The sequence below is a fragment of the Lipophrys pholis genome (assembly GCF_963383615.2).
Source record: "Lipophrys pholis genome assembly, chromosome: 13".
NCBI lineage: Eukaryota > Metazoa > Chordata > Actinopteri > Blenniiformes > Blenniidae > Lipophrys > Lipophrys pholis.
In genome coordinates this window covers 18,717,208-18,743,848 of record NC_137632.1, presented here as the reverse complement: position 1 = coordinate 18,743,848, position 26,641 = coordinate 18,717,208, and the positions used below count along the sequence as shown (strand labels likewise).

Sequence of the window (26,641 nt, the reverse complement as noted above, 5' to 3'; positions counted from 1 at the left end):
AAAAGGCGCAATAATGGATCACTTGCTGCTCAGACTGACATGCATCCTGGTGGTTATCTGTCTCTTGGATAAAAGGTGAGTTGAATTATTAATTGAATGAAGTTAAGCTTTGATTTCAGACAGTTTTAAAGTACCCTTCTCAAGCCTGTTTGAAAAAGTTTATGAATTGCTTTGATCACATCCTGAATTACAGAAATGCATTTACAAAATAATCTAAATAAATACCTAAAAACTCCATCCATCGTATTTAATAGCCCACAGTATACAGGCTGGTCTGTTTATAAAATGAAAACAGCTGGAAAAAAAACAAAAAAAACTTTGGATATCACTTAGTCATATTTTGTTTTCAATCTAACAATTTTAGTATCTGTCACACATAATGTGCACCATATTCTTGCCGAACAAAGTTGCCAATCAGTCAAATGCAGCTCTATAAAGACAGATTGCTGTTGATCTGGATCAACAGTCCAAACAGGAAACAACAGACAGAGACTGAAGGGAAACTGGAATCGCCTGCAGACAAACAGTAATGCCACCGATCATGATAGGCATGGCACATGTAAAATAACTACCCCTGATAGTGTGCCAAGTTGTGTTTGAATATTCCAATTATTATCCTAAGCTGTTGAGTGCTTTGTCAGAAAGAGAAGGGACTCTTAAATATTGCAAGTCCTTAATTAAAAAAAAAGAAAAAAAGTTAGACAAGAGCAACAACAAAATTGTAAAAACAAGTCATTTGCAAAGTATAGTGTCTTCCCTACACCTGGGTATTTGTGTGTGCATGTCAGGGTGTGCTCAAAAGTGTGTGAGTGCAGATTGATGTGTGTGTGTCTGCCTGGAAGTATGCTTGCTCACGACTGCATGTGCTGTGTGTTGTGTGCTTCGGTCCTATGAACACAGAAACAGACAACCTGTGATTTTTGCTTGTAGGAATAATGATAATGAAAAGAAAAAGCTGGACCCCTTCTCCGCTCTCAGACCATCATCAGCGCAGGCTGTGTTTGTCTTGTTACTGCTGTTACTGTTTCTCTGTGAAGTTGAAAAGAGCTCAGTCTGCTGTCAGCTGAATTACTATTGTTCATATGATTGATCTGCAGCAGGAACATCAGACTGTTGAGCGCAGAGACACACCTTGTAGCTACTGAGAAATTGTGTGGTGGTGACAGTATTTTTCTTTTATTGATACTATGGATCCGGAAACAAGCACTTTAGTTTTATTTGTATTTTTCTTCAGACGTGTAGTTTAAGTAGTCACACTTTCAGATGTATAGGTCAAGAGAGGCTAAACTTAGTCAAAATTGTAGAGCAATAAAGAGAAAATATGTAGGTTTTAGTGCAGACATTATTATTGTAAACTCATACGACCCTGAGGACTCACACATTCCTCCTTTTTGTCCCCTCAAAGTCTCAAAATTAACATTCTTTGCTTGGATTTGGCCATAACTTTGAATAATCATTTTTTTGGATCGAGATTGGATCGATCTGAGAAGCAAAGACATAACAATAGATTCAAGGGTGCACTTTCTCATCAAACTGCCAGCATCTGGAGATGGTTTCACAAGTGAACACAGTGTGTGTATATTCTAGGTTTTACAGGAATCAACTATGCTGGGGACCATCAAGTCCGGGCCTTTTTTTTTTTTTTTTTTGGTACTGTGAGAACTGAGCATTTGCGTGACACCCAAGGAACATTAAAGTAAACCTTACGAGTCCTAACTAGACTTTTGTGACTAACGGAAGTGAAACTAACAGATAGGAGAGACTTTAAGCGTACTTTCTGCCTTGTCAATTACTGGAAATTGTATGTTCCTTGCAGGGTAGACTCCAATGAAATCTTGGGCCTGAAGCTTCCCAACATCGAGCCGATCCTGAATGCCAACACGGTGTGTCTGACGCTGCCAGGTTTGACACGGCGCCAGCTGGAGGTGTGCATGCGCAACCCAGACGTGACAGCTTCAGCGATCCAGGGAATCCAGATTGCCATCCACGAGTGCCAGCACCAATTCAGAGGGCACCGCTGGAACTGCTCGAGTCTGGAGACCAGAAACAAAATACCCTACGACAGCATAGTCTTTAAAAGAGGTCAGTTTGATGGCAAATGTCTAAAAATGGATCCTGGTGTATGACTTTAGTTGAAGTCCCTTTTAAGTTCCTGTTTTTTGCATCTCTCCCATGAAAAGTTGTGGATTAAGGAAGTACAAATTTCAACACGTACAGTACACACGCATACACACATACTGTGCTGCACCACTGTGCACCCCTAATTAACAAAGACTTCAATTTCACAGTGAATGTCTGAAAAAGGATCTTAATGTGTATTAGTTGCAAAGCGCTCAAAGGATGACACATTTTGAATGATTTCATAAAGAGGATTTTTATGTAAAAGTTTAGCCTTCAAACAGACTGTGATTTCCTCCTGGAACACACTTCAATAAGTATACTTTAAAAGGGATCAGCTCAGATTATTATGTGCCAAAGTAATAAAAAAGGTCCAATTCAAACATCAATACATTATAATAGAATTCTTCAAACAACGCTTTGATGAAGAGATTCCTTTTACCAATGTTTACAACCCGATCTTACAAGAGGTCCTCCCAATACTCAGGTTTACTCTAATCACTCGGGAGCGTAGGTTTCCACTTTCTGACCAGCAAACCCTTTACATTTATCAGCCATACAAAAGAGCGAGTTGCTTCAGGAGTGGTTAGTCACCTTCAGATTACCAGAGCTCGTGCGGATCCATTTTCACGGATGCTTTTGTAGTGCTTCAAGCTTTGCAAGTTAGCCACAAAGGCTGAAAGAGGATCTTCAGAGTTGAGAAGCCCTCAGATGGTTTCATCCCAGGTTATTGACTGGAAAAGGCATCAGTTTCTCAGCACCTGGATGGGCAGCACAACAATGTGGTTGGTAGTTTGAGCTTCAAGTGTAGTTGGCTTTTAATTTTTTAGCGAGCAAGGAGGGAAGGGAGTCTCCAAAGATGGGGTTTCTGCACAAACAGCATGTGCAACATCTTAGAGAGAGTTCTGTAAAATTACCCATGAGACCTGACTGTGATACATGTGTTTATAATAATAATAATGTTCAAATAAATTTTACAAGTCTGAGAGCTTATTTTTTATTAAATAGCACATGGTTTTCTCCACCTTTATGAAACTTCAGTTTTGTAACTTTTAATCACAGAAGATTATAACCTATCTCTATTGTGAACCAACAACAACAAAAAAAAACAATCCAACTTGTGCTTTTTCACCTCTGGTGTTACTTTCACTGCTCACTGACTCATTGAGGGGCTGTTTGTCATTATTAATAGAGGCAGTTGCTGGTTGTCTGGCATCCCTCGTTTGCCTCGGGTGCAGAAACTTCAAACCACTGACATAAACAACCTCTTTAAATCAGATGATTCATCTGTTACATGTCGATACGACAGTCTACAGTAGCTAAAAAATGGATACAACTTAACGTGCTTCAGCCATTTATTGCATGCAGCTCTGCAAAAGGGGGAGGGTGTTCTTTCAATGAGACACACTTACTGACATGGATTATATTACATTGTGGAGATTAGCACAAGATGTCAGTGCAACAAGCCGTAGAAAATTAACAGACCGTTGCACGGAAGGCTTATGTATACCAAAACCGTATTTTTGTTTTACACTGTAACAAGTTTATCTCTGGTTTTAAAGAACTTGTGCAGAGGAAAATTGAAATAAAACAGATGTAGTTGAAAACCCTCTCTCGTGCTATCTGTCAATGGAAAAGATTTCTCCATTCCTTCATAAGATTTTTTATAAAGTTCCATCCATCCGTTTTCTATTTCGCTTAATCCTACTTAGTTTTATGGGAGAGGCTACTTGTTTTGGCATCTGATCCTACTGTGTCAGATGTTGGATCTTCTTCGGCTCAGTCACGGATCTCTCTGCTGATGGTCTAATAACTTTTATGGGCCAATGTTCATTCTTGTTTAGCTTGCATTAAAAACTAGGCTAAAGAGGATGCCATGCAAGACATGGATGGACAGAAATGGGAGAATCGGTCCCTCGCTCTCTGTGTCTTTCTCTTTCCGTCACTGTTTCTGTGTCCTCCCTCCCTGGTAGCTCCTAATGCTTTTACTTTCCTTGCCAGTGCAAGTGCTTGTGAATTTGCTCTCAGCACTTTCCCAACTCTCGGCGGCAAAAGCATAAACCTGTTTAGTCGGTTTCTGTAACACAAAGTGACAGTTTCCTTTGAATCTTTAATTCATTTTGCCACTTCCTCTGCCATCAGTTCAGCCGGGCGTACCACAGCCAGTGAATTATTTGTAAGATTGATTTGTTCCCAGTCTTCCGGGGAGACACGTCGCGGAGCCCAGCTCAGAGCTAAAACAGGCTTTCTGCGTGTGAGGATGTGCCTAAGTGACATCCCTCTGCCACCTTGTGTGGGTCAAGGTGGTATGATGCAGGCAGAAGGGGCAGGTTGTGATTTAGCGAGTCAAATCCCAAAGTAAGCTCTTATGTAATCTGTTTTAATAGTTCTGACTTCCTTTTTTTGAGATTCAATTTAATTTTCTTTTCAGATGCCTTTTTCCGTAACAACTTTTTGTCCACCAAATGAGATAGGGAGATTTTATTGGGCTTGAAGGCATTGGTCAGCTGCAGTGGTCATTTACTGATAGCTAACCAGGGACTTGCAACACCAGTAGATCTAACAAACTGCACAACAACACAACAGACCAGGGGTGTCCACGTCCTGGATTGACACTGTCCTGTATGGCTTACGTCTTTTGCAAGTTGCAACAAACTTGCTTGCAATACGAGGCGCACTACTGGGCTTTTTTACAAGCTTGATGATGACACCATCGTTAGATTCAAATGTGCTGAAGCAGGGAACATTCTAAAACATGCAGGGCGGTGGCCCACCTAGACTAGGATTAGACACCTATGCAATAGAATAGAGACACCCAGGCCCTTTGGGTCGTTACACATGATTTGATCTATTTCTCCCCTCCAAAGGAAATTAGGTCGGGTACGATGACGGACTTCATCATATTAATGGATGTGATAGCTTTTTTTTCCATCAAACGTTTGTGGAGACAGAACACAAAATTGACTTTGTGGGATAAATTGGAATCAGAACCATGACTGCAAACAAGTATTTCTCAGTGTCACATAGTTGCCTATTTAGAGGTGATAACAGGTCAGTGGGTGCTTGGTGGTGAAATAGTTAAGCACTGTCGTCATCCCACAGAGAGGAGATCCCAGGTTTGATTGCAATGAATTTGCATGATCTTCCTGTGCACGTCTGAGGTTTCTCAGGACACAGTTTGTATCAGAGACAGTGCACACAAGCCATTACTGTGGTTTTCCATCTGGCTGTCACCAGTTTGACAGCTTGTAGATTGACCTGTATCTGTGCATTGAACTAGAAAATGTGACATGTAGCACTGCCCGCAGAAAGACAAGGAAAAACTATATTTGGAGCCAAGTTTCTTTCCATTCCCACTTCAAAAAATTATAGATGTTACATCAGTTTAACATGCTTTGTGCACAGCTGATTGATACTGCAAAAACAGGGGATGGCAACAATTTTGCATTTGAATAAGTTTGTCCAAACCACACACTCATTTTATTATAAAATGCATAGAATATAATATTAATTTGCTCATTGATGTGATCCTGTCTGTGAGTTATTGTGTGCTCATTGCTGAATAAGCAAAAGTGAAAAATCTGCCAAAAGTGTGAAATGTTGCATCATAAGTTAAGTCGCCAAAACAAAACAACATTAAGGTAATTTGAATGTATAAATAAAGAAATAACATCAAACGTTACTAAAAGGGACTGTTCCAGTTTGGAGCATTTTATATGACTCCAACAAGCAGCCTGAATCATTTCCCTCTTCCAAGTACTGTGCTATAAACTCCTAAGTGGTTTCTTTTCATGTTTTCTTTACAAGTTTCCATTATAATCTTCACTGTTTGCTAAACCAGCGAGTGGCTGCGAGTGGTGCAGCTTTTATAGAACCTGTGGGCACCTTCAGTAAGCTGAAATCTGTGACAACAAACAGTGTGGAGGCTACTAGTGCAAGCTGCTCTTGTTGCATGTCACCTTTCATGTCCACGGATTCCACGATTGGTCATGGAATCTTTTTTTCTTTTTGTCATAAGAATCTATTAACAGGGACACGGTGAATGCATCTGGATGTTTAGATTTCCAGCAAGTGTGACAGAAGTCTACTGTTACTCAAATGAACTACAGATCAGTCATGGTGGAGTTGCACCCATTACATGTGCTGCATGTAATCAAGGAGAAGAGGGGATGTGTTTAGCTGTAGCAGCCACACATTTTATGTTCAGATTACACGCACACAGACATTTAACGACTTCTTCTGCCAGCAGTAGTCAGCTCGGGCCAATTTAAAGTGACTACAAGGCAAAAGCTGTGGTATGGCTAATCAAGTCCTCCAAGTTAAACGCATGTACAGTACAATTGGTGGTAGGTTTTTATACCAAGCTGTGAAATACAGAAACAAAACAATAAGGGATAAAACTACAAGCCACGTTAAGAAAATTACTTCCTATACGGCTACAAACAAAGTGTTTTAAATCAACTTACACCAATCAACCATAATCACATGTAGGTTCTGCTTTTCTTGCCAAAACAGCCCTGACCCAATCAAGTATAGACTCTAGTAGACCTCAAAAGGTATTCTGTGGTATCTGGCACCGAGATGCTTGCAGCAGTTCTTGCGAGTTACAAAATTAGGCCTCCACAAGATCAAATGCACAATGAGTCTTGGTTGCCCATAGTCTGATTGTTGGCTTCCCTCTTTTCTTTCCATGCAACTCTTTAGATACAGGCTACTGCAGACATGAAAGGCCTCACAGGAGTTGTAGTTTTGGAGATGTGCCTACAGGTCTAGTCATCACATTTTGCTTCCTGCTTCTTGCTCTCTAATATATCCTACCCACTGGTAACAGGTGTCATGATAAGCAGAGTAATTCACAGGGATTATCACTTCGAAATTTATGTTGACATACATTTAGAATTGCAATCATTACAGAGTTATTGCCATGACTATCTGTTTCAAACATGAATGAAGTGATGTTCCTGTCCCCCTTCAACTGTGAAAAATCAATGGATTTTTGTAGATTGACTCACACACGCACAGAATTAAAATGGAAGCCATATACAGCCCACGGGCAACTCACTTACCCAGGCAGAAAAAGACAGTGAGGCACACCTAGTAATAAATATCCAATGTGCTACTATCTGACAACCAATCTACTTAGTTATAGACAGTAGACTTTCTCCAAGCAGGCTGCAGTGAGTCTATCTAGTACAACTGCAGTAGGACAGATTGAATTATACCCGAGTTCCCTCACAAGCTCTGTGGTGGGAGTAGTGAGGGTCTGTTCCGCTGCTCCAGAGAGATGACCTATGCAAGTGTTTGGAAATGTTTGGAACACTTCATTTACTATTGTCCCAGATGTTTCCTCTTGTTTTATGAGTCCCTGCATGTCAGTTTTGTGAATGCGTATAAAAATGTTCACTTATAACTTACCTAGTAGAAAACAAAGCGCTGTAAAGCCACAATCAGGAACAAACACAATAGGCTTCATGGCACATGCTACTATCTGACAAGTTAACAATTTGTGTTGAATTTAGCTTTGAGGTGGTGAAGTCCTCATGTTTTTAAGTGGCTGCCAAATGTTTTACAGGTTTTGTGAGAAGAGTGAAATTACTTTGTTGCTCTTGGTGACGTTCTTTAGATTAAATATAGGAAACAAGAACAAAACAAAGCTTGACATTTTTGTGTCAGATTTTAGTGGTTATTGAAATTTGCAACTTCCTGGTCATCATTTTTCACCTGACATGTCCATGTCACTTGCAATGTCCCTACAACACCTTTTCAAAGCTTCTGACAAATATTGCGAGGTTTGCGTGAGATGCTCTTGACATTTTGGACGTTGCAGTAAAACACTGCCAGTTTAAAGAACGTGAATTCCATCTTCTGCTTGACAACTGCTTTTGACAACCTGAAAAACTGTGCCATGAGGTTTTTTATGAAACACATACCATTCCTTCCCTCCCTAAGGATGTTCTCTGATTGTGACACTTTTTACAGTCCTTCACTCCCAGTTGATCCCCAACAACAACATAATTATGCTCTCTTTGCACTCTCAGGGTTTAGAGAGAGCGCTTTTGCATATGCCATCGCAGCAGCAGGCGTGGTGCACGCTGTGGCTAACGCCTGCTCCATGGGCAAGCTGAAGGCATGCAGCTGTGACGAGAAGCGCCGCGGGGACGAAGAGGCCTTTCGTATCAAACTGCACCGCCTGCAACTGGAGGCCATCCACAGAGGGAAGGGCATGGTGCACGGCGTCATGGAGCACTTCCCCGCTGACCTGCCAGGGCCCCAGGACTCCTGGGAATGGGGCGGCTGCAGCCCCGATGTGGAATTCGGAGAGAAGTTCTCGCGGGATTTCTTAGATGCCCGTGAGACCTATAAAGACATCCACGCTCGAATGAGGCTGCATAATAACAGAGTGGGAAGACAGGTGAGTGCAACATGAGCGTGAGCATATGTGTGTTATGTGCGTGTGTGTTTCTGCACAAGGTTTTTCTTCAATTTAATAACATTTCGGCACAATTTAGCCACACGACAAGCCAAAATCTTACATTTATAGTTTAATCATCCCTTAAATTGAGGACTTCTTAATAACTGTATCAATTCTGTACTCAAAAGGTTGAACTTTTGCGAGATCTGGTACTTTTCCTTAAACTGGAGCATCCTTTGAAATTCACACATTTACTTCTGTTGCCCTGAAATTTTTGCTTATGACAAAATACAGTCATATAAAGTCATTTGGTTTCAAAGACAGGACTGTCTCATGGCAGTGTGTGATGATTGCATTGTGGGAAACCTCTAATGAATCAATTGTGATAAGCTCATCTGTAGAGCCAAACATCAATTTCTAAACATTACAGGAATTGTTTTATTTTAAGTATACATATAGTATGTTTTGCCTTTGTAAGCAATGTTGTTATTACATCCAGGGTACCAGATACCAGGAGCATTGTAGGACTGCACAGTGGTGTTCCCATCATGTTTACAACTTTAATCTAAACCCTAAAGCTTTACTCCATAATACCATTTTCTCAGGTGTGACATGCTTATCAAATTGTTTCTTTGATAATGATGATGGAGAGCTAATGCTGATTTAGTAGAATTATCGTTGAAATATCTCTACCTAGTAGATTGTTAGTTGATACCTCCCTCTGCTATTAAAGCAGATGTTTGATAATTTTCTGAAACAGACAGTAGGCTTGTTAATTGTATACTTTTCCTGGCTGACATGCAGCGACTCTGTGAAAGTTTTTGCCTTAAATGTTCTCACTGCAAGGTTGTCAGAGTCTGAATATAATATACATTTATTAGATTTTATTCTAAAAGCATTGTTGTCATGTTATCACAGACACAAATTAAGAATCCATATGCTAATTAATACAGCTAGCTGATATTACTCATGTATTTCAAATTGTATTTTTATTTCAATGAGAAAAACTGATATGATTGCAATATCAAAAGTGCATGTCTTTTAAACCGCAAAACGAGAGAAAAGCTGATTTTGATTGTTCCTTATCAATATGAATTTGGATATGCAGTCATGCTTTTAATAAGCTTTGTATTGTGTTATCATCATTTGAGAGAGTGCTTCTTAAGCATCTCCCAGTGCAGTGCAAAGTGAGGTATTTGCTAATTGACCACAGTGGGAATTCCCTGCAGGATTCTTCTTTTATGTCTTCTTGCACAGCAGTGGGGATTACTTTCAACTCATACTGTTTGTCTGGAGTATTAAGTCTCAACTCGGTTGAAACTCAGATTCAAAGCATGCTGTGACAATGTTACTGATTTGAACATGTTCACTGAAACTGACAAACGTCACTGTCACTTGATAACACTTGGCTCTCATGCCGCCACTGTTGCCACTTGCATGCACAATATTCTATTGTAAACAATGGCAAATGGCACATCACACACAAAAAGGAGTATTCAAATAAGTGTTTCCCACACAGTGGATCTGTTTGTCTTCTTGCATTCACCATGGAGTGATTGAATGGAGTGCCGACCGAATATAAGCACAAAGTGAAATATTACACTTGGATTTGGACGTGTTGTTGGAGGCAATTGTCAAATATGTACAAATGTTTACTGCTCTTAAATATAAATATAATATGAGCGATAATCCGTCAAACTTGCCAGAAAAAGATTACAAAACAATTGTGCGAAGTTAGAAAGAGTATAACACATAAGAAATGTGAATAAAAACTGTGTCTTAAACATTACAGTTGTTTTCATCACATTGCACATAAGTCTATTAATATAAAGTTCTTCCAGGAATGTATGCATTCTGCAACACATGCCTGATATTCCTGGAGATAAAATGTGATTTTTTTTACATCTGTCGGATGTGATTCTTGGTGTGTCCAGTAAGAAGATCAGTTTCTGCAAATTTGTGTGTGCAATATCAAGTTTGCATCCATTTTCATACGGGCAACTCTTCAGTAGATCAGGCCCATTGTGTGGACTACTTTGGTTTTATATCTGGAAAAAACAGGCCATAGTGGTTGAGGTTCATGCCAGGCTGTTGAGTGCAGTAAATATATCCATTATTGTCTGGATCAAGAAGAAATTTTGTTCATCAGTAGATTTTCAGATCAGCTGAAGGACTTTTTTTTTTTTTACTTATTCTGTCTTTCAAGGTACTTTAAAAAAGATATAAAATGGCAAACTAGGATGATGTCTTATCTATGATACTAGTTTGGTGAACACTAATCAAATTATCTTTGGAGTTATTAACAGATTACATAAAGAATAAGGCCAAGAGATGAGTCCAAAAAGACATCTGTGTCGTGCCTATTTGGACTGTTTTCACTGGATAAAATCTTTTTTTCTTTTCTTTTCTTTTTAGCAATGGTTGAATGCACTGACTTACTTAAATAAATAAATAAATAAATAAATAAATAAATAAATAAATAAATAAATAAATAAATAAATAAATAAATAAATAAATAAATAAATAAATAAATAAATAAATAAATAAATAAATAAATAAATAAATAAGCATTTAATTATTGTTTAAGCATTTAATCCATAATAAACAATATCTGTTGAGTAAAACATGTCTTGTTATGCGCTGGGCTGGTCAGCCATGCACTGAGGAAACATACGTGGTGTATGCTACTTGTCAACACTTTGAACTTGTTTCAAAAGTTTGCAAAGACAAATATGTAATTGACAGTGATACGCCTCAACAAGGTCCAGCGCTGTCGTGGAGCAGGGACAAGAAGCAACCATAAATTGCTTCATTGTTCCCTGTTTCCTCCTGAGTAATTTGCGCTGTATCTTTTCATCAGTTTACTTCTGGTTTCCTTGATTATGCAGACAAAACACAAATGTGGAGTGCGTCAGCCAACCTCAACAACAGCTGGTCTCTGTGCAATAGCTACAGTGATGCCACTAGTCATAGGAGTGGATCTGGTGACATAAACTCCAATTAGAGCTGTTGACATGTGACGTAAACACAGGTGGGCACTGACATGATGTGGAAAGTAGTGAAATAGTGAGCAATTGAAAGAGAACAATTGATCTATTTAGTCCTTCTCATTGTGTTTCAATGAAGTGGGTAATGTCAGACTGACACATGCATTGTTTCATTACTAACGCATTGCATACACAAATCCTGTGAAGCCTTTGCCTGTCAGTTTAGTTTAGCACAGTCCAAAGAAATGCAGAGTACACCAACACCATGTCAGTGGAAGGTTCTGTTCATCATCTTCTGTTATAGTTAGGTTCATAATGAGCTGAACACTCAGTGGAAGACAGGGCCATCTCAATTGATTATCACAACAACAGTGACAATGCGCAATAGAGAAAATCATGGCTATCAATTAACTTAGGGTTAATTGGGGCAACAGACACTTTTGTGTAATTTGGACCTTATCCCATAAGGAAAGAATTCATACTAATCTTAGATAAGCACTTAAAAAGTGCCGTGATTTGACTTTGTGAGTCAAATCCTTGGTGAGTTGATATTGCACAGGTCCACTAGCAAAGTTTTGAGTTGCCTTGGGTGCAGCAGTCCCCCTGGCCAGGGCCACTCAGAGTGTGAGGATGAACCCAGACATAGAAATAAGACATAGATGTAGAAAAGCAATCTGCCATTGTCATGGTTTGTTATTATTCACTCCACTAGAAGTCACAAAGTACCAGGAGAAAGTATAATTTCTTCAGGAGTTTGCATGTTCTTTCAAACTCCACTCACGCTGTGGTGTGCTTTACACACACAGACTTCCATCTGACTGATCCAAGCGCTGTTCCCCATCTATGAGCGACTGTAGAGCTGGTGATCCGTCTAGCAGGCTTTTCCATCCCTCCATTGACCCTCGTGAGCTCTGTCATCCCGGTGACATGCCTGTACTCCTATTGTGCTGGACTGCTTTAGTTTGTGACATTGTTGACAATAGTCCTACTGAGTTTTTCACTTCAGTATAAGAAGGTGGAGTAGGGGAGCAATTCTACGACTGACAGTAAACAAAAAAATGTCAATGCAGAGATTGCTTTTTGTTAAACACTGCAAACTTTAGAAAGCAGAAAACGGATTGCTGAAAGCTATGTACAGAGTTTGATGGATCTTGAACAAATAACAAGATGTAAGTGAGCCAATAGGCCAGCTTTCAACTCTGCACCCACACAAGCTGCAGGAGCTCACTCGAAGAGTCTGAGACTCGTGGACCACCACAGTCTGAAGATTATTAATTGCATCTGTTTAACAAGCAGATGCAATTCCCTCCTGGTAATAGATGAGCGAAAGGCACTGAAAGAAATTGAAACTATACTGGAGGGGTGTGTAAATTGGTCACTGTGAGAGGGTGGATGTGGCGCAATCCAGAGAGAAAAGTAGGAAGAGACAGAAAACAAACTTATGAGTCACTGCAGAGCTCTTACTGCACATGTGATTTAGTTCGAGCGTTATAGAGAACAGCAACAAAACCCCATTAAGTCCTTGCACACACACACACACACACACACACACACACACACACACACACACACACACACACACACACACACACACACACACACACACACACACACACACACACACACACACACACAGACACACACATACAAAAGCAAGTGTACGCACAGTCTGGAATCAGGATCAAACACCTTCAGGTGGGGCCTCAAAATAATGCTTCCCCTTCCCATGTGTCCTTTCCTCCCACCTCCCCACCTCTACCACCACCTCACCTTCTCTGCCTCCCCTTCCTTGCTTCCCCACCCCTCCCCACCCCCTCCAGAGGAGCAGTCTTTAAGCAGAGGAATGCGGTGGTTTTTTAGCGGGGTGTACATGTCGCCTCATGCCCACCCCAGGGTTCTCACGACGTCCCGTCTTGTTTTTAGCCCTAATTAGTGGCTGCTGGCAGTTTGGAAACAGATGTTTAAAACCCTGCAAAAGATTTTAGACTTCAAACACCGAGGCGGAAAGTAGAAAGAGATTCGCCCTTCCTTCCCTCCCCCCTCCCCCCACCTCTTGCTGCGTTCTGCCTTCTCCTACTTCTCTCCTGCAGAAACTGCAAAGGGGGAGCCAATAAAAACCTACTGATAAATGATGTCACCGTATTGAGAACTCTGTAATAATGTTTAGTACAAGCATGAGCTGCTGCTTTCTATATTTTCATAGCACAGAAAAAAATATTTTACACTGAATGTATGAGAAACAATAATGTACAACCTTTCTTGTTTTATTTACAATTTATCACTTTTATTCTCGGCGCACAAATGCACAGGAAGCAAATTTCTAGAGGCCCAATAAATAATGCGAGGAAATGACTAGAGCAGTTTCAAGAGACTGACCATGTGTATTGGGTGACTGCTGCTCATGGACATGACAACAAACCAGTGGGCGGCAAATGTCTTGGATACATCTTCTGAGCGCTCTAATCCACCGTTTAGAGCACACACCTCAAAACAAATGTTTGGCACGCTTCCTGGTGTTGGTGTTGCAGAGCCCAGAGCCATGGCGAGGTTCTGTTGAATCCTGCCTGTTCGTTAGGCAGGTGGCGACAGTGCTGGATGTGCAGCAGTATGCTTTTTTACTGGCAAGTGTCCTCTACTAATTACAATTTACCATCAGTGCCTGAGTTCAGCTTCAGGGGAGGAAGGTGAGATGGTGCAAAAAGCTTCAGGAAGGAAACGATAGATTTCAAATTTTCACCTCTCTTTTTTTTTTTTTTTTTTTATGTTTATGTTCGGCAACTCACGTTCCAATTCTGGAACACAGCAGAGACATTTAAGCTCAGATATATTTTTTCCAAAAGATCGTAAGCGGTTTAATTCATGATTGCACTTGTATCTTTGGTATTTTGTTTACTGATATTCAGCAGGACCTACATTGGGACTTGGAAGAAGCAGTGTGTGGTGGGATGCAAGGCATTCCGAAGGAAGTGTGTGTGTGATATGATATACGTCAGAGTGCAGAGGAAAATGTGTGAATGTCCTAACCTAACCTAACATTTTACATTTCCATCAATTAATTTTTTTTTATACATATAAGAGATTTTTCTTTAATTACTTTTAGAATTTTAATGAATCAAGTTTTCTTGTATTACATTTCATTTGTCTGGTTTTTAGGGTATGTTGGAACTTAGTTGTATGCCTTAACATTGCATTTCCACAACAGAAAGTGCAGATGATGGAATTCCCCTTTATACTGATACCACATAAAAATCAAGTATATTTTTGTGACGCTGATGTTTTCAGCCAAGTAAAAACTCAGTGTTGTTTATGTCATGGCCGAGCATTGCTATACCCGAGCATGGAACACACTAAAAGATTTATTGAAGTCATAATGAATTTCAGTAGTAGTCCTTCCAGATCCATCCAAACCAGCACTAGCCAGGCTCCTCGGATCATTTTATGGCTAATTTGAAACTACAGTCATGATAAACTGCTCTTGAGAGGCCATCCACATTAAATCCTTGACTCAGAACCCACAGAAAAGGGCAAGTGTGTTTGATCAAAAATAGGAGCATTAGTGTTCTGTGTTCCGTTTTGTATCATCAGCGGTGTGCGGAACATTCCTGAGTCCTGACGGTGCAGGGGCAATGCATTTGATCTGACCAAACACACACACTCTGTCCTCACAACTCTCCTTTTTTACACAAACACACACATACACGTAAGTATACACTTAAGACTTAAGGTTTCATCGCAAGAGCGCAAAGCAGGTGGAAGTGCTTATGTTGGTAATAACATTTTATTAGTCTCTAAATTAGAGCTGTACACTGTGTGTAATTAACACACACACACACACACACACACACACACACACACACACACACACACACACACACACTGATGTAGTATAGATCTTACTGTATACGGTGGTGATGCATTTGCTCACTAATTGCATGTCATTGTGTTTGCATGTGTTTGTGTGTATTTGTCTGCTTGCGCTAAACCGCTCTTTTGAAGCGAGGCGTTTGATTTGTTTAAAGTGATGTCTGGGTTTAATGTGTTGCTGTGGGATTTGTTTGTGTGCTTTGATATCGCCTCGGCTTTCTGCTTGGCTTTAAAGGTCCTTTAGTGGATTTTCTTTGAACTGACAAACGCGGGGCAGCGCGCAGACTAGTCTGCTGTTTATCTGTGAGAAGGGTCGACCATAGGACACATAGAGGTGGGTAAGGGTTTTCCCAAACTTTTGATGACACAGGGGGAAAAAAAAGGGAGCCCAGCAAAAAAGGAAAAATCTTTTTCCAGTGCAAGTTCGGTGATGATGAGGACTGGCACTGAGGTTACTCAATTACTGTTTGAAGACTAGTTAAAGAAGCACACATTTGGCATCATGATCACACACAACTCCTTTCCATAGAAAAAGCATTCTACACACAAGCAGTTTATTTTATATTAACTCCTCCACGTTGTATATTTGCCTACGCGTTTTGATATTGTGGCGGTTGTCATGCCACGCCACAGGATCCTCCTGCTGCTGCGAGTCATCACCAACTGTGTCATTACAACCGAGTCACCTCTGAATCAGCTACATCTTCATATGAGTTTAAAGATTCCAAATCAGTGTTACATGAGGCACAAAACCTGTGATAACATTTGCATCTATGGTGTGCTGCAGTCGTGGACCACAGTATGAGTTCAGGCACATGCGGGTTACAAATAAGTGCATTTGTGAATATTTTATATTCCAACACAAATATTAAAAAGAGAATTGCTGTTATTCCTGACAAAAAAAAATAGAGATGGCAAAAGGACTCACATTATCTACAAAGTTAAAATCCAGATACTTGTTAATAAATACAGTTCATGTTTATAAAACTCGGTTCATCATCTTGAATCTCACTGCAGGTTTCAGTGAGAAGAAATAAGTAAAGTGTTACGTATTATTAATGAACCATACTGTTTTAGAACTGAACATAAAATAATAAATGTAATGACGACGTGGTAAATACAATACAATCAAATAAATTTCCCCCTAGTTCAAACCATTTTTTAAACACACATAAAAGGTTGGTGGTTTTATTGGTTAACACTCTCATCTCATAAGAAAATCAATCTCAGTTGAAGTCCAGGTACAACTTTTGGGCTCTCCTACCTGGAGTTTGCATGGGAGTTACCTCCAGTTTCTCTGGTGTCCTCCTACACTCCAGGTACTTGTTGCTTGTTGCACACCACTGTACCCTCTCTGGGTACAGACAGCGATGTAGAATCTTGTCCAGTGTATTGAGTACATTTGTCCTCTCAGGCTTTTCGCTGGAGACGTGGGCCAGATGTTACCACCTTCTGTTTATCCCCTTTGGTTTCTTTTGCTTTCAACCAAAGCTTAATTTTTTTTTTTTTTACTAAATAATCTCCTCTAAACCAAACTGTGGGGTGGGCAGGGGGAGGGGGCTCGAAATGTGGTCACAAGGTTCTGATCTTCAGTTTACTTCATCCACTAATCCAACTTGCACAGTAGTCTGCTTGTACTTTTCCCTGGTCTACTGTATTATGTAGCCTCCAGTTGTAGTCTGCCACCAACATGTCGTATTTGATCTCTGTCTGGGGTTGTTTTATAGATGCCTCTGTCTACGCTCTAAGCCCATTAAAACTTGCCAGATGTTTGTTTCTAACTATGGTCCACCACCACCTTTGAAGAAACTACATTTCTGTCGTGTTTGTGCAATGAGTTTATCGTGAAAAAACATGGTTTTCATTGTTCTATCCGTTATATCATATGTTCAGAAGGTAATCTTTCATTAAAAAGAACTCAACACTTGGAGTTGTTACTCTTTGTAGGACGTGTTACTTCATAATGCCACGAGCCCATTTCATAGCTATGTTTTTCTTTAGATATCACCCTCCATATTCCTTGTTTTACACAGTGACCTACTTTACATGAAACCCTGCTCTCAACATGACAATGTACTCATAGTAACTTTGACTAAGATGTACAGTATTTTTGAATTCGTTAATCTAACGAAATCAGTAGCAAAAGGAAAAATACAAGGAAATAAACCATCACAATTCAACAATTTTTCTCATATTACAACAAAAAGTAAGAAGCAGGTGAATTCATCACGGACAATTTGCAATGATTTATTTAACAGAGATAGTGAAACAAAGGTAGGGAATGGTCATAATCATGAAGTTACTGGACCGTAAGTTGTGGTTACATTTGGAAATGTTGGTCGTGAGCAAAGGCATGGAGACATTTTAAAGAGATTTTGCTGATTAGGGCTTCTGCAGGAGTGGAGTAACAGCCAGTTGACAAGTGAGTAGAGATCACAGTGATAATAACTTGATCAATTCTACAATAAAGTGATCGTGTTGAAGGTGGACCAGTGATAAAACTAATTGGAATATGATTTATTTCATCTCATGCTGTCGAAACAATAACTGACACTGGCGCAATCGGACTGCTGACTGCAATGAAACCCATGCGGATAACAGCAGTGGACCATGAGAACTGAGCCTAGATACATTATCAGCCTGATGGATGGGCTGTTTTTGCGATAAGACATGCGCACGAACACGCGTACACACACACACACACACACACACACACACACACACACACACACACACACACACATACACAAAGAGATCATCATAGCATTATCGCCTCATCTCATCTCCATTTATTCTTCTTTCCACTCACCTCTGAATTCACAGTACAACTTCATTCAGTGGTCCAACACTTTCCCCCTACATTCTTCTGGAAAGTCTTCAGGGTTGAATCTCATGTTCCACAACAAATCATTACATCAGTTTGTCTTCTAGTTTTCACAAGAAAATAATCAAAAACACCAAATCTGCAGACACATAGCTTTTCTTTTTTCTTGTTCTATTTCCTTTCTATCTCTTCTTTCTTGCATATAGCTGTAGCCTCGGGTGCAGATGAGATGGAACAGAATGATGCCAGGAAATCACAACCTTTCATCTGATCATCAATCAGCAAGTCTGACTCCTAAAGTTGTTGAGATTTGGAAAAACACTGTCAAGGTGTTTTTGAGAGAGACTGGAAGTTTATTATAATAAATCAGTCATCGCTTCAAAAAGCTATTTCTTAACTTTGATCTTCAGAGAAATTGGTTACATTAGCCAGTGGATGGTCTTTGTCTTTAATTGTGCATAATTTCTTTCTTTTACAATGACTTAGTGCTGACAGGATTTTGCATGTGTACTTCACATAATCATAATTCTTAGAACATTTATGATGCCTACAAAAGTCAAAACTTACCAGAAAGAAAAAAAGTAAGCTTAGCACCAGGGCCTCTGCAGAATAATGATCCAATTACAGACTTCACAGCAGGTCAAATATTTGTTACATGTACAATCAAAAACCTGCAAGTTGCAATGACTCACTGTGGTGACACCTGTAAATAAGGAACAGCTGAATAGAAAAATTTATGTCATCTTGGTAAAAGTGCCAGAAGCACTGACTAATTGTAAATTTTTCGACAATTTTACAGCCATAAAAGAAAAAAAAATCCTTCTGTCCTGAGTTTAATTATAGCCTTAGAACGGTTAACCTTGGATAAGAAAGGTTACTATGGCGAAAAAAAAAAATCTACCATGAAAATCTTCAAAAGAAATCATTAAAAATGCAACATCAGATTTTCATTATGTCGTTTTGATCTCAGGTTTAACTCTTACTTTATCTCCACTTGGACAAAATGTTTGAAACTAATGCTCCTTTGTCAGATGAATCGGCGCACCACATGTCATAGTGACAGGCCACTTCTAATAGAGCAAGAGGAGACAGCTTCCCTACTTCCTAGTAACTTGTAGGTGTTTGCCTTTCATCTCCCCACCCAAAGCGTCCCTGACATTTCCCTCACACATGAAGCACGCTTCACCCAAAGTCATGTCTTTTGTTGAGGTTTCGTGAGCATGAAAACAAGCTCTACTCTAGTCAGTGTGGGATGTGCAACACGCCTTGTGACATGAAATGAATAGACACTGCAGATGTTATTTCTTTGATACTACATTAGTCGGGAGTTTGGTTAATTATTTTAATCCACTGCTTTTTCCATATAAATCACAAGTCCAGTCTTTAAAAGTTTGCATCTTTACTCAGGAAATTAGGTTGTAAAAATAACTGACTGTCTGATGGAACAAAGTAAAGAACGTCTCTCACTGAGCTGTGAGATATTGGGACTGGAATTCTTTAAGGAGTTTTAAGAGTTTCGGAAAGCGATCCACGCAAAGAATCACATTCAACTATTTGCAACAACCTTTTTTTCACAAAATAGTGTGTCAAAATCATCAAACTTGTCTCAGACTCTTTTAAATGATGTCTCTTTAGATAAGATGGATAACCATGTCAGTATGTGACAGTTTGTGAGCTTCATTTTGCTTGACGTCTGATGGAAAAATTATTGTTGCACATGGGAGAGACCCCGTTTTTATGAGGTCAACAATCCTCACTTGTCTCCTGACAGCCGCTCAACATTCATGTGTCTGTTGCAAGAAAGTCACAAAACTCCAACATCGGTTATTATATCTGGCAAATGTCAAGTTAGTATTGTGTGACATGCGTGCAAATCTCACCTGGAGTTTGTTTTAGTCTTGCAAAATTTACATGTATAAATTTGTACAGTGTACATGTACAGTGTATACATTTAGTTGGATTGGAAATAATAATCCTCAAAAATTATGTATTTTCATGCATATTTCTGTCTTCAACTAGTCGTGACTTGTTGCGTCCCAATAAGTTTGAGGTTTAACATATAGAGCTCTTTTCTATTTGTAGCACATTTTCAGTTATGAACAGATAATTTCATTTTATTGTATTATAACATTTTATCTTAATTATCAATCAATAAATTTATCATTATCTCTCAAACAATATTCAAATTCAGTGAAAGGCCTATCCATTCTGTTAAAAACTGCACATTTGACTAATGCCACAAGCTTCCTTGAATGTTTCCTTTCTCTGTGGAAGAATATTATTGCTCATCTGCATTGAAGAAGCTAAAAGCATTTCAGCCTGAGACCTCTATGTTGGTTAAATCTATGTTGGATCCGAACACATATTATATTGATCAGTTCTGATCATTAAAATAGTCAATTTTAAAGAGCATAATTCTTAAAGTAAAACTTTTCGGGATTGAACCCTCCTCATTGTGCGGCATGTGACCAACATAAGTAGTAGTGATGTGGTATAACTACAGTAAACAAGTTACTACACAGTACAACTACAGTCCTGCAGAATTGACGGTGCTGCAGTCTGAAATTCAGACACTGTTCAACTCATGGGCATCACAGTTTTAGTTAAGATGTCAAAGAAATTTTACATTTTTGAGAGTAAAGAAATTAAAATTATTTTACATGGTTCTGTAGTTTATGCTTTCATTTTTTACCCGGTCACATTTTCTCTGTTTATGATTAGACATAGCACTTTTTAGTGGACGTTTCTTTTTTTTTTGTTCTCTTCTCTGCTGTTCTTTGAAACCCCCATCCTGCTGTGAATGCACCATCAAACAGTAGCAATGTGGATGCAATTATGACTCCTGGGTCAGTTTGTCTCTTTAAGGTTTAAGTGGGTTGGAGCGTTTCATGATTACAGACTGTGCTGTGTGTTTAAGGCCAGCACGTTTGTGATTCTGGGGTTGCCTTTGCCCCAATATAACAAAAAAAAAAGAGAGCGAGAGAGAAAAGAAACCAGAAGCTGCGATCTGAACCCAGTGCAAGTGCTGTTTGAGCTATTATGGAGTTGTTTACTATAAAGTTTCAGCCTCTAGTATCTCTTCACCACTGATCACAGCCTCTTTAAACTTTCCTTTCAACACTCTCAATAACAGTGGAACTATGTTTATCCAGAAAAGTGCACTTTCTGTTTGCCCTGACACATTATGAGCAAAACATGAAGTGATGCAAAGGCTGAAAATATGTTGCATTCTTTTGTGGAATTGCTATAATAAACCATGTGTGTAAATTCAAACTGCATCATCCAGGTTTCTAACATTTAATTTTCTGAAATGTGCAACATTACTAGCAGGTTTGATGAGTGATGGGATAAGTGTGGGTTTAAACTTTAAATTATTTTAACAAAGACTGACTGCATTTATCTAAATAAGTCAGAGATCTCTTTACATGTACTTTAAAAGGTGCTGCTAGGCTTCTAGGGGCGACCAAGGCAGTATGTCTGGATTTTGAAGTTTAAATATTTCATCTTTTTTATTATATATATAATTTAAAACAATAACTTAAGAGAGTAACGAGAGTCAATTCCTCAGCTGGCTTTGCCATGACTTTATTCTGCCAACTTTATCATGAGATATTTTCTATTTTAAAGTCACATTTAGCTCTTTTGACAGACTTATCTCTTAGCAGTTGCCAGAATGCTCCAACCTGTTTAAAAACTTCCTCCACCAACATGTCCAACTCTATGGTATAACAGTTTTTTGCTTGTGGGTGCTCAGCGCTCGCAAACAGATGAAAATCATCATTGGCATGTAAACGGGGTCTAAAACATGCAAAAATAATTCCTAATTTGCATATATATGAATGCTACCGTTTGCATTTGTCTTGTCACCCACAAAACGAATGCAAACTGATGGCACAATCGATTTGCATGAGTGTGAAATTTCATAGACTTTATACAGAATCCTACTGAATCAGGCCAAGTTGAACACATTTGCAGCCTCAATAGATAAATGAAAAAACATTTCAATATTATTGTCGATTTAGCATTTTCTTGTGCTGCGGTGTCTATTTTTGATTCCTAAAAAAGAATCCATAACAAATGTATTTAGAACGACAAAATGAACACAATTCCGCTAAAATAAATGACGTCCTACTGCCTCGGATTCACACAAGCGTGCCTTATCAACATTTTGATTCCTATACAGGAAGCATGCACACAAATACTGATTCTAGGCAGAAGGAAGGGAAAGAAAATGTTTTTTTGCGAAGTTGATTTTTAGTGTCTGACTTATTATAATCTGTCGTTTTGAACACGTGTCAACTGAGTTTAACTGCACACATGTTTAGTCTTTGTGGGTGTGCATGCATGTGTGTGAGGGAGTCTGTGTGTTGATAGGGGCTGTAGCAGCATCTGTCGGTCCTCTGGGTGGCCCAGTGTTCCTGTTGGTAATTGGATCTAAAAGTTTAGAAATTGTGATGACTGATAAACATACACACCAACACAAGGTCACACACATGCATGCGGACCAGTGAGACGGACTTAACTTAGTCCATGCATTTATGTTTTTGTTTATCTAAAGTAAGTAATGCTTGATTGCCTTGCATGCACCTGTATCTTATATTAGGAATAAAACATTATGTGTAGTGTTTTTAAAATATTGTAGTTTGTTCAATGGACAGGCTAACTGTTGATTTCCATTTTGTTCCACTGGCTGACTTTAAGCCATTAAAGTGAAAATATGTAAATAATGTAATGCTCTGGTGCCTTATGTGTTGCTACATGTGGGTCAAGCTTGGAGCTGATGCCAAAAGATGAATAATGACCCTACTGTCTGTTTGGGTAATGCCTGCATCCATCTGTGTTATTTGATATCGGCGTGTTTAACAACATTCTCAGAGTCAGACCACCTGGCTTTTTTCAATGTGCACCAATATTTCTTCTGGGCTTTACATGTCAGTTTATACTGGAACAGTGGCTTGCTTGCAAGAACAAATGAAAAACATCGAACTGAAGCCACAACAGTATGAAATATGAAGAGCAATCTGAATCTTGCTGTAGATTGAGTTTCAAATGAAAGCAGCAATCAAGAAAATCTCTAATCCTTCTCATTTTCTGTCTCCTCTCCCCCTGCTCACCCCCTCATCTCTGCTCACTTCCTTGCTCCATCCCACTCTGTCCTTTTGTCCGTCTCCCAGGTGGTGCTCGACCACATGAGGAGGAAATGCAAGTGCCACGGGACGTCGGGGAGCTGCCAGCTGAAGACCTGCTGGCAGGTCACTCCAGAGTTCCGGGTGGTGGGCTCCATCCTCAAAGAGCGCTTCCACATCGCCACACTCATCAAGGCTCACAACCGAAACACTGGACAGCTGGACCACTCCCACCACAACCATCACAGGGACCACAACCATCACCACCACAACCACCATCATCAGCACAACCATCACAGGGACCACAATCACCACCACCATCACCATCACTCGCACCGGCGGCGGCCCAGCATCAACGAGCTCGTCTATTTTGAAAAGTCGCCAGATTTTTGCGAGCGGGATCTGGGGTCAGACTCGGCGGGCACACAGGGCCGGATCTGCAACAAGACCAGTCCTGGCATGGACAACTGTGAGAGCCTGTGCTGTGGGAGGGGTCACAATATCCTGCAGCAGACGCGAAGCGAACGTTGCAACTGCAAGTTTCACTGGTGCTGCTATGTGGTCTGTGAAGAGTGCAGGATAACAGAGTGGGTCAGTGTTTGTAAATGAAGAAATGCACAATGAAAGACTGAATGCAAAAAGCCAAGAAAAGAAATGTTTTAAAATCCAGACTATTAGCTCCAAAAGGGGGGAATATGACTGTAATCCACATGCCCCAATTCCTTTGTTTTTTGCTATGGACTGCAGTTTTTTCTTTGCAGAAACAAGAGCAAGAGTAGTGCTTGGCGGCGGTGTAGCCAGCAGAAAGAGAAATACAGTATGTATGTTGGTAACGAATGTGCATGTGCAGCATATGTCGGAAAGTCGCCACGACTCCGGGACTCCCTGTTGAGACCACAGCTATATTGGATGAGTGTCTGAAAAAAAATGAAAAGAAAAAATGGAGTGACAGATGGCTGCAGGACATTCAAGCAAGCACACAGGGAGAAGGTTGTAAACAATAAGTTACAAACCAGGAAAAAGTGAAATAGTAACATAAATGTGCATGAAACTTTGAAAGAAAAAAGACACACATACAGATCATACAATAACAACAAATGCTTCTATAATACAGTGCAACATGAATCCAGCCATGCAGACCATTCGTGTCTCATACAGCACAGGGGTTAACACAGGACACCATATCTGAAGCGCTTAAGGGTATTTACCTTGGTCAACAATCATCCAGAGCTTTTTATATTTATTTATTTCAGCTATCGAGTTGTATTTAGGACACATCAGGCTCAACTGACACTAGATGTAACAGTCATTAAAATAATGGGAGTTTAACGCTGCCAGAAATGATTTGTAAAGTACATTTGCACACTTTAAAAAGGAAGATGGAGTTTAGTTCCGCGACACAGAGGACATTATGAATTGCATTAGACTTTTCTTGTGTTTGAAGACAACAGCAACTAAGAATCTAAGTGGCTCAAGTTAAAGTCAATCAAAAGACTGATGTGAAGCCCTGATTGCTGTTTCCTGGGAATCCTCGTATCAGTAGCCGAGAGCGTTTCCTTTCCTCTGATGGAGGATGTTGAGATAAGATTAACACAAATGAGCTTCAAACTGTTTTAGAGCCAGTTTCACTCCTTATCGTCATTATAGGATTGATATTGTCAAAATCATACTAAAACACAGCCGTGCACCACTGTTTCTCTCCCATAACAGAGCACATGGTCCTAAATGATGTATTCGACAACGTACCATGTGTGGTCCGTGTTGCGTGTGGTACATAATGTAATAGAAGACTGTCAAGAGTGCACAGTAAACCTTCATTTAACAAGTGCAGTTTTCAATCCCATCCGAACAGCACTGTAAATAAAAATGAATAATGCTGCACAAATGCCATCATTAATTTCGAAGTGCCTCGGGAAACTGAGTGCACACCAACAGGCTCCAGTTCCTCACACTATAAACATCCCAAACTGTCATCAATCAAAGTGTTTCCTGTTTTGTGATGCAATGTACTGTGTGCAACACTGTAAGCTTCTTGTAAAATATCTACACTCACCTTCCTTACACTCCTTTAATGTGTACAACAGGGATCTTCTGATATCAGCGTAACGTATATGTAGTATATATAAAAGAACACTGATGTGGATGATTGCTTATGTACATTTATAAGATCATATTTGATCTCAAGAAACTTGTATGAGTCAGACTTCTTATCAGGCAGTGTAATTTATTGTAAGCAAATATATTTCTGTGTTAAAAGCAGAGGGGGGAAAAAAATCTGGGATTGTGGTTCCAGTGTAAAAGATGAATATGGTCCTGATAAGTAGTTTGCACATGTGGAACTGTGTCCAGAAAAACTCTGGGGCGATATAAGTATATGCATTTCTTTTTCCCAATGTCATAAATGTAATGTATGTAAGTATTTTTATGTTTTAATATGGTTATTATCTAAGTTATTTTATTTTTGTGGATAACTTAATATTTGTAAGGCAATAAAGACAGACCATAATAATTAAAAAAAAGTCTTTAATGTGATGAATAAAAAAATATATGAACAGTGGATATGGTAATTGAAGCATTTTGGTATATTTTGTCGTGAAAAAGCTGCAGGTGTCTACACAATGATCAACCTCAATTAGGCTGTATTCACACTGTGTGGGTCAGTCTGATAACTAATTCACTCACTAAATCCAGCTAAAATCACAACAGTTAGCTTGAAGAAAGTGCTGTCTTTTCCTTTCATGAGCTAGATGTCAAAATCTCTTGAGAGAATTATTTAAAAGCTAATGACAACAAAAAAAAACTGCTCGAATGAACTATGCACGCTACAGCAGACAGCTCTTAGAAAGGGAAACTATGTTTATTTAATCGCTAATGCATCCCAGCTACTGCGGTTACAGATTTATGTTCATGTTAATATCTCAGGCAGTTGCACATTGAGGATTGCGTTAGTTCAGCATTAATAAGTTGCCAATCTATAAAACAGAGCTGCTCAGGATGAGCATCCAGCATAAAGTGTGTGCCAAATCTTACATGTGGATCACCTGGTCTGCTCTGGTGACCCCTGAATTGATTGTCACAAAGACCAAACACTATTGTATTCCTGCAAAATATTTTCAGATTCAAGCCATGATAAGAGGGACTTCATCAGAGCTGAAGAACTTAAAAACTGCAACAATCTCTATGATAAGTACAGTTTAAGTTAAAAGTTTCCCCATTAAGTATCCTTATTTTTCAGTACACTGTTCAGGCCTGAAATGATCAATTATATAATGTGTAATATGATTCAAAAAGGAAAAGGGCCAATTTCTTT

At 39.4% G+C, this 26,641-nt stretch overlaps 1 protein-coding gene across 1 annotated transcript; it reads left to right on the top strand.

The window, feature by feature from the left end:
- wnt10a (wingless-type MMTV integration site family, member 10a) lies at positions 1–25,895 on the top strand. Its single transcript, XM_080478431.1, has 4 exons — positions 1–75; positions 1,817–2,082; positions 8,157–8,530; positions 23,380–25,895. The coding sequence occupies exons 1-4, from the start codon at positions 14–16 to the stop codon at positions 23,938–23,940; spliced, it is 1,263 nt and encodes a 420-aa protein (XP_080334557.1). The 5' UTR covers positions 1–13; the 3' UTR covers positions 23,941–25,895.
- The last annotated feature ends 746 nt before the right edge of the window (positions 25,896–26,641 follow it).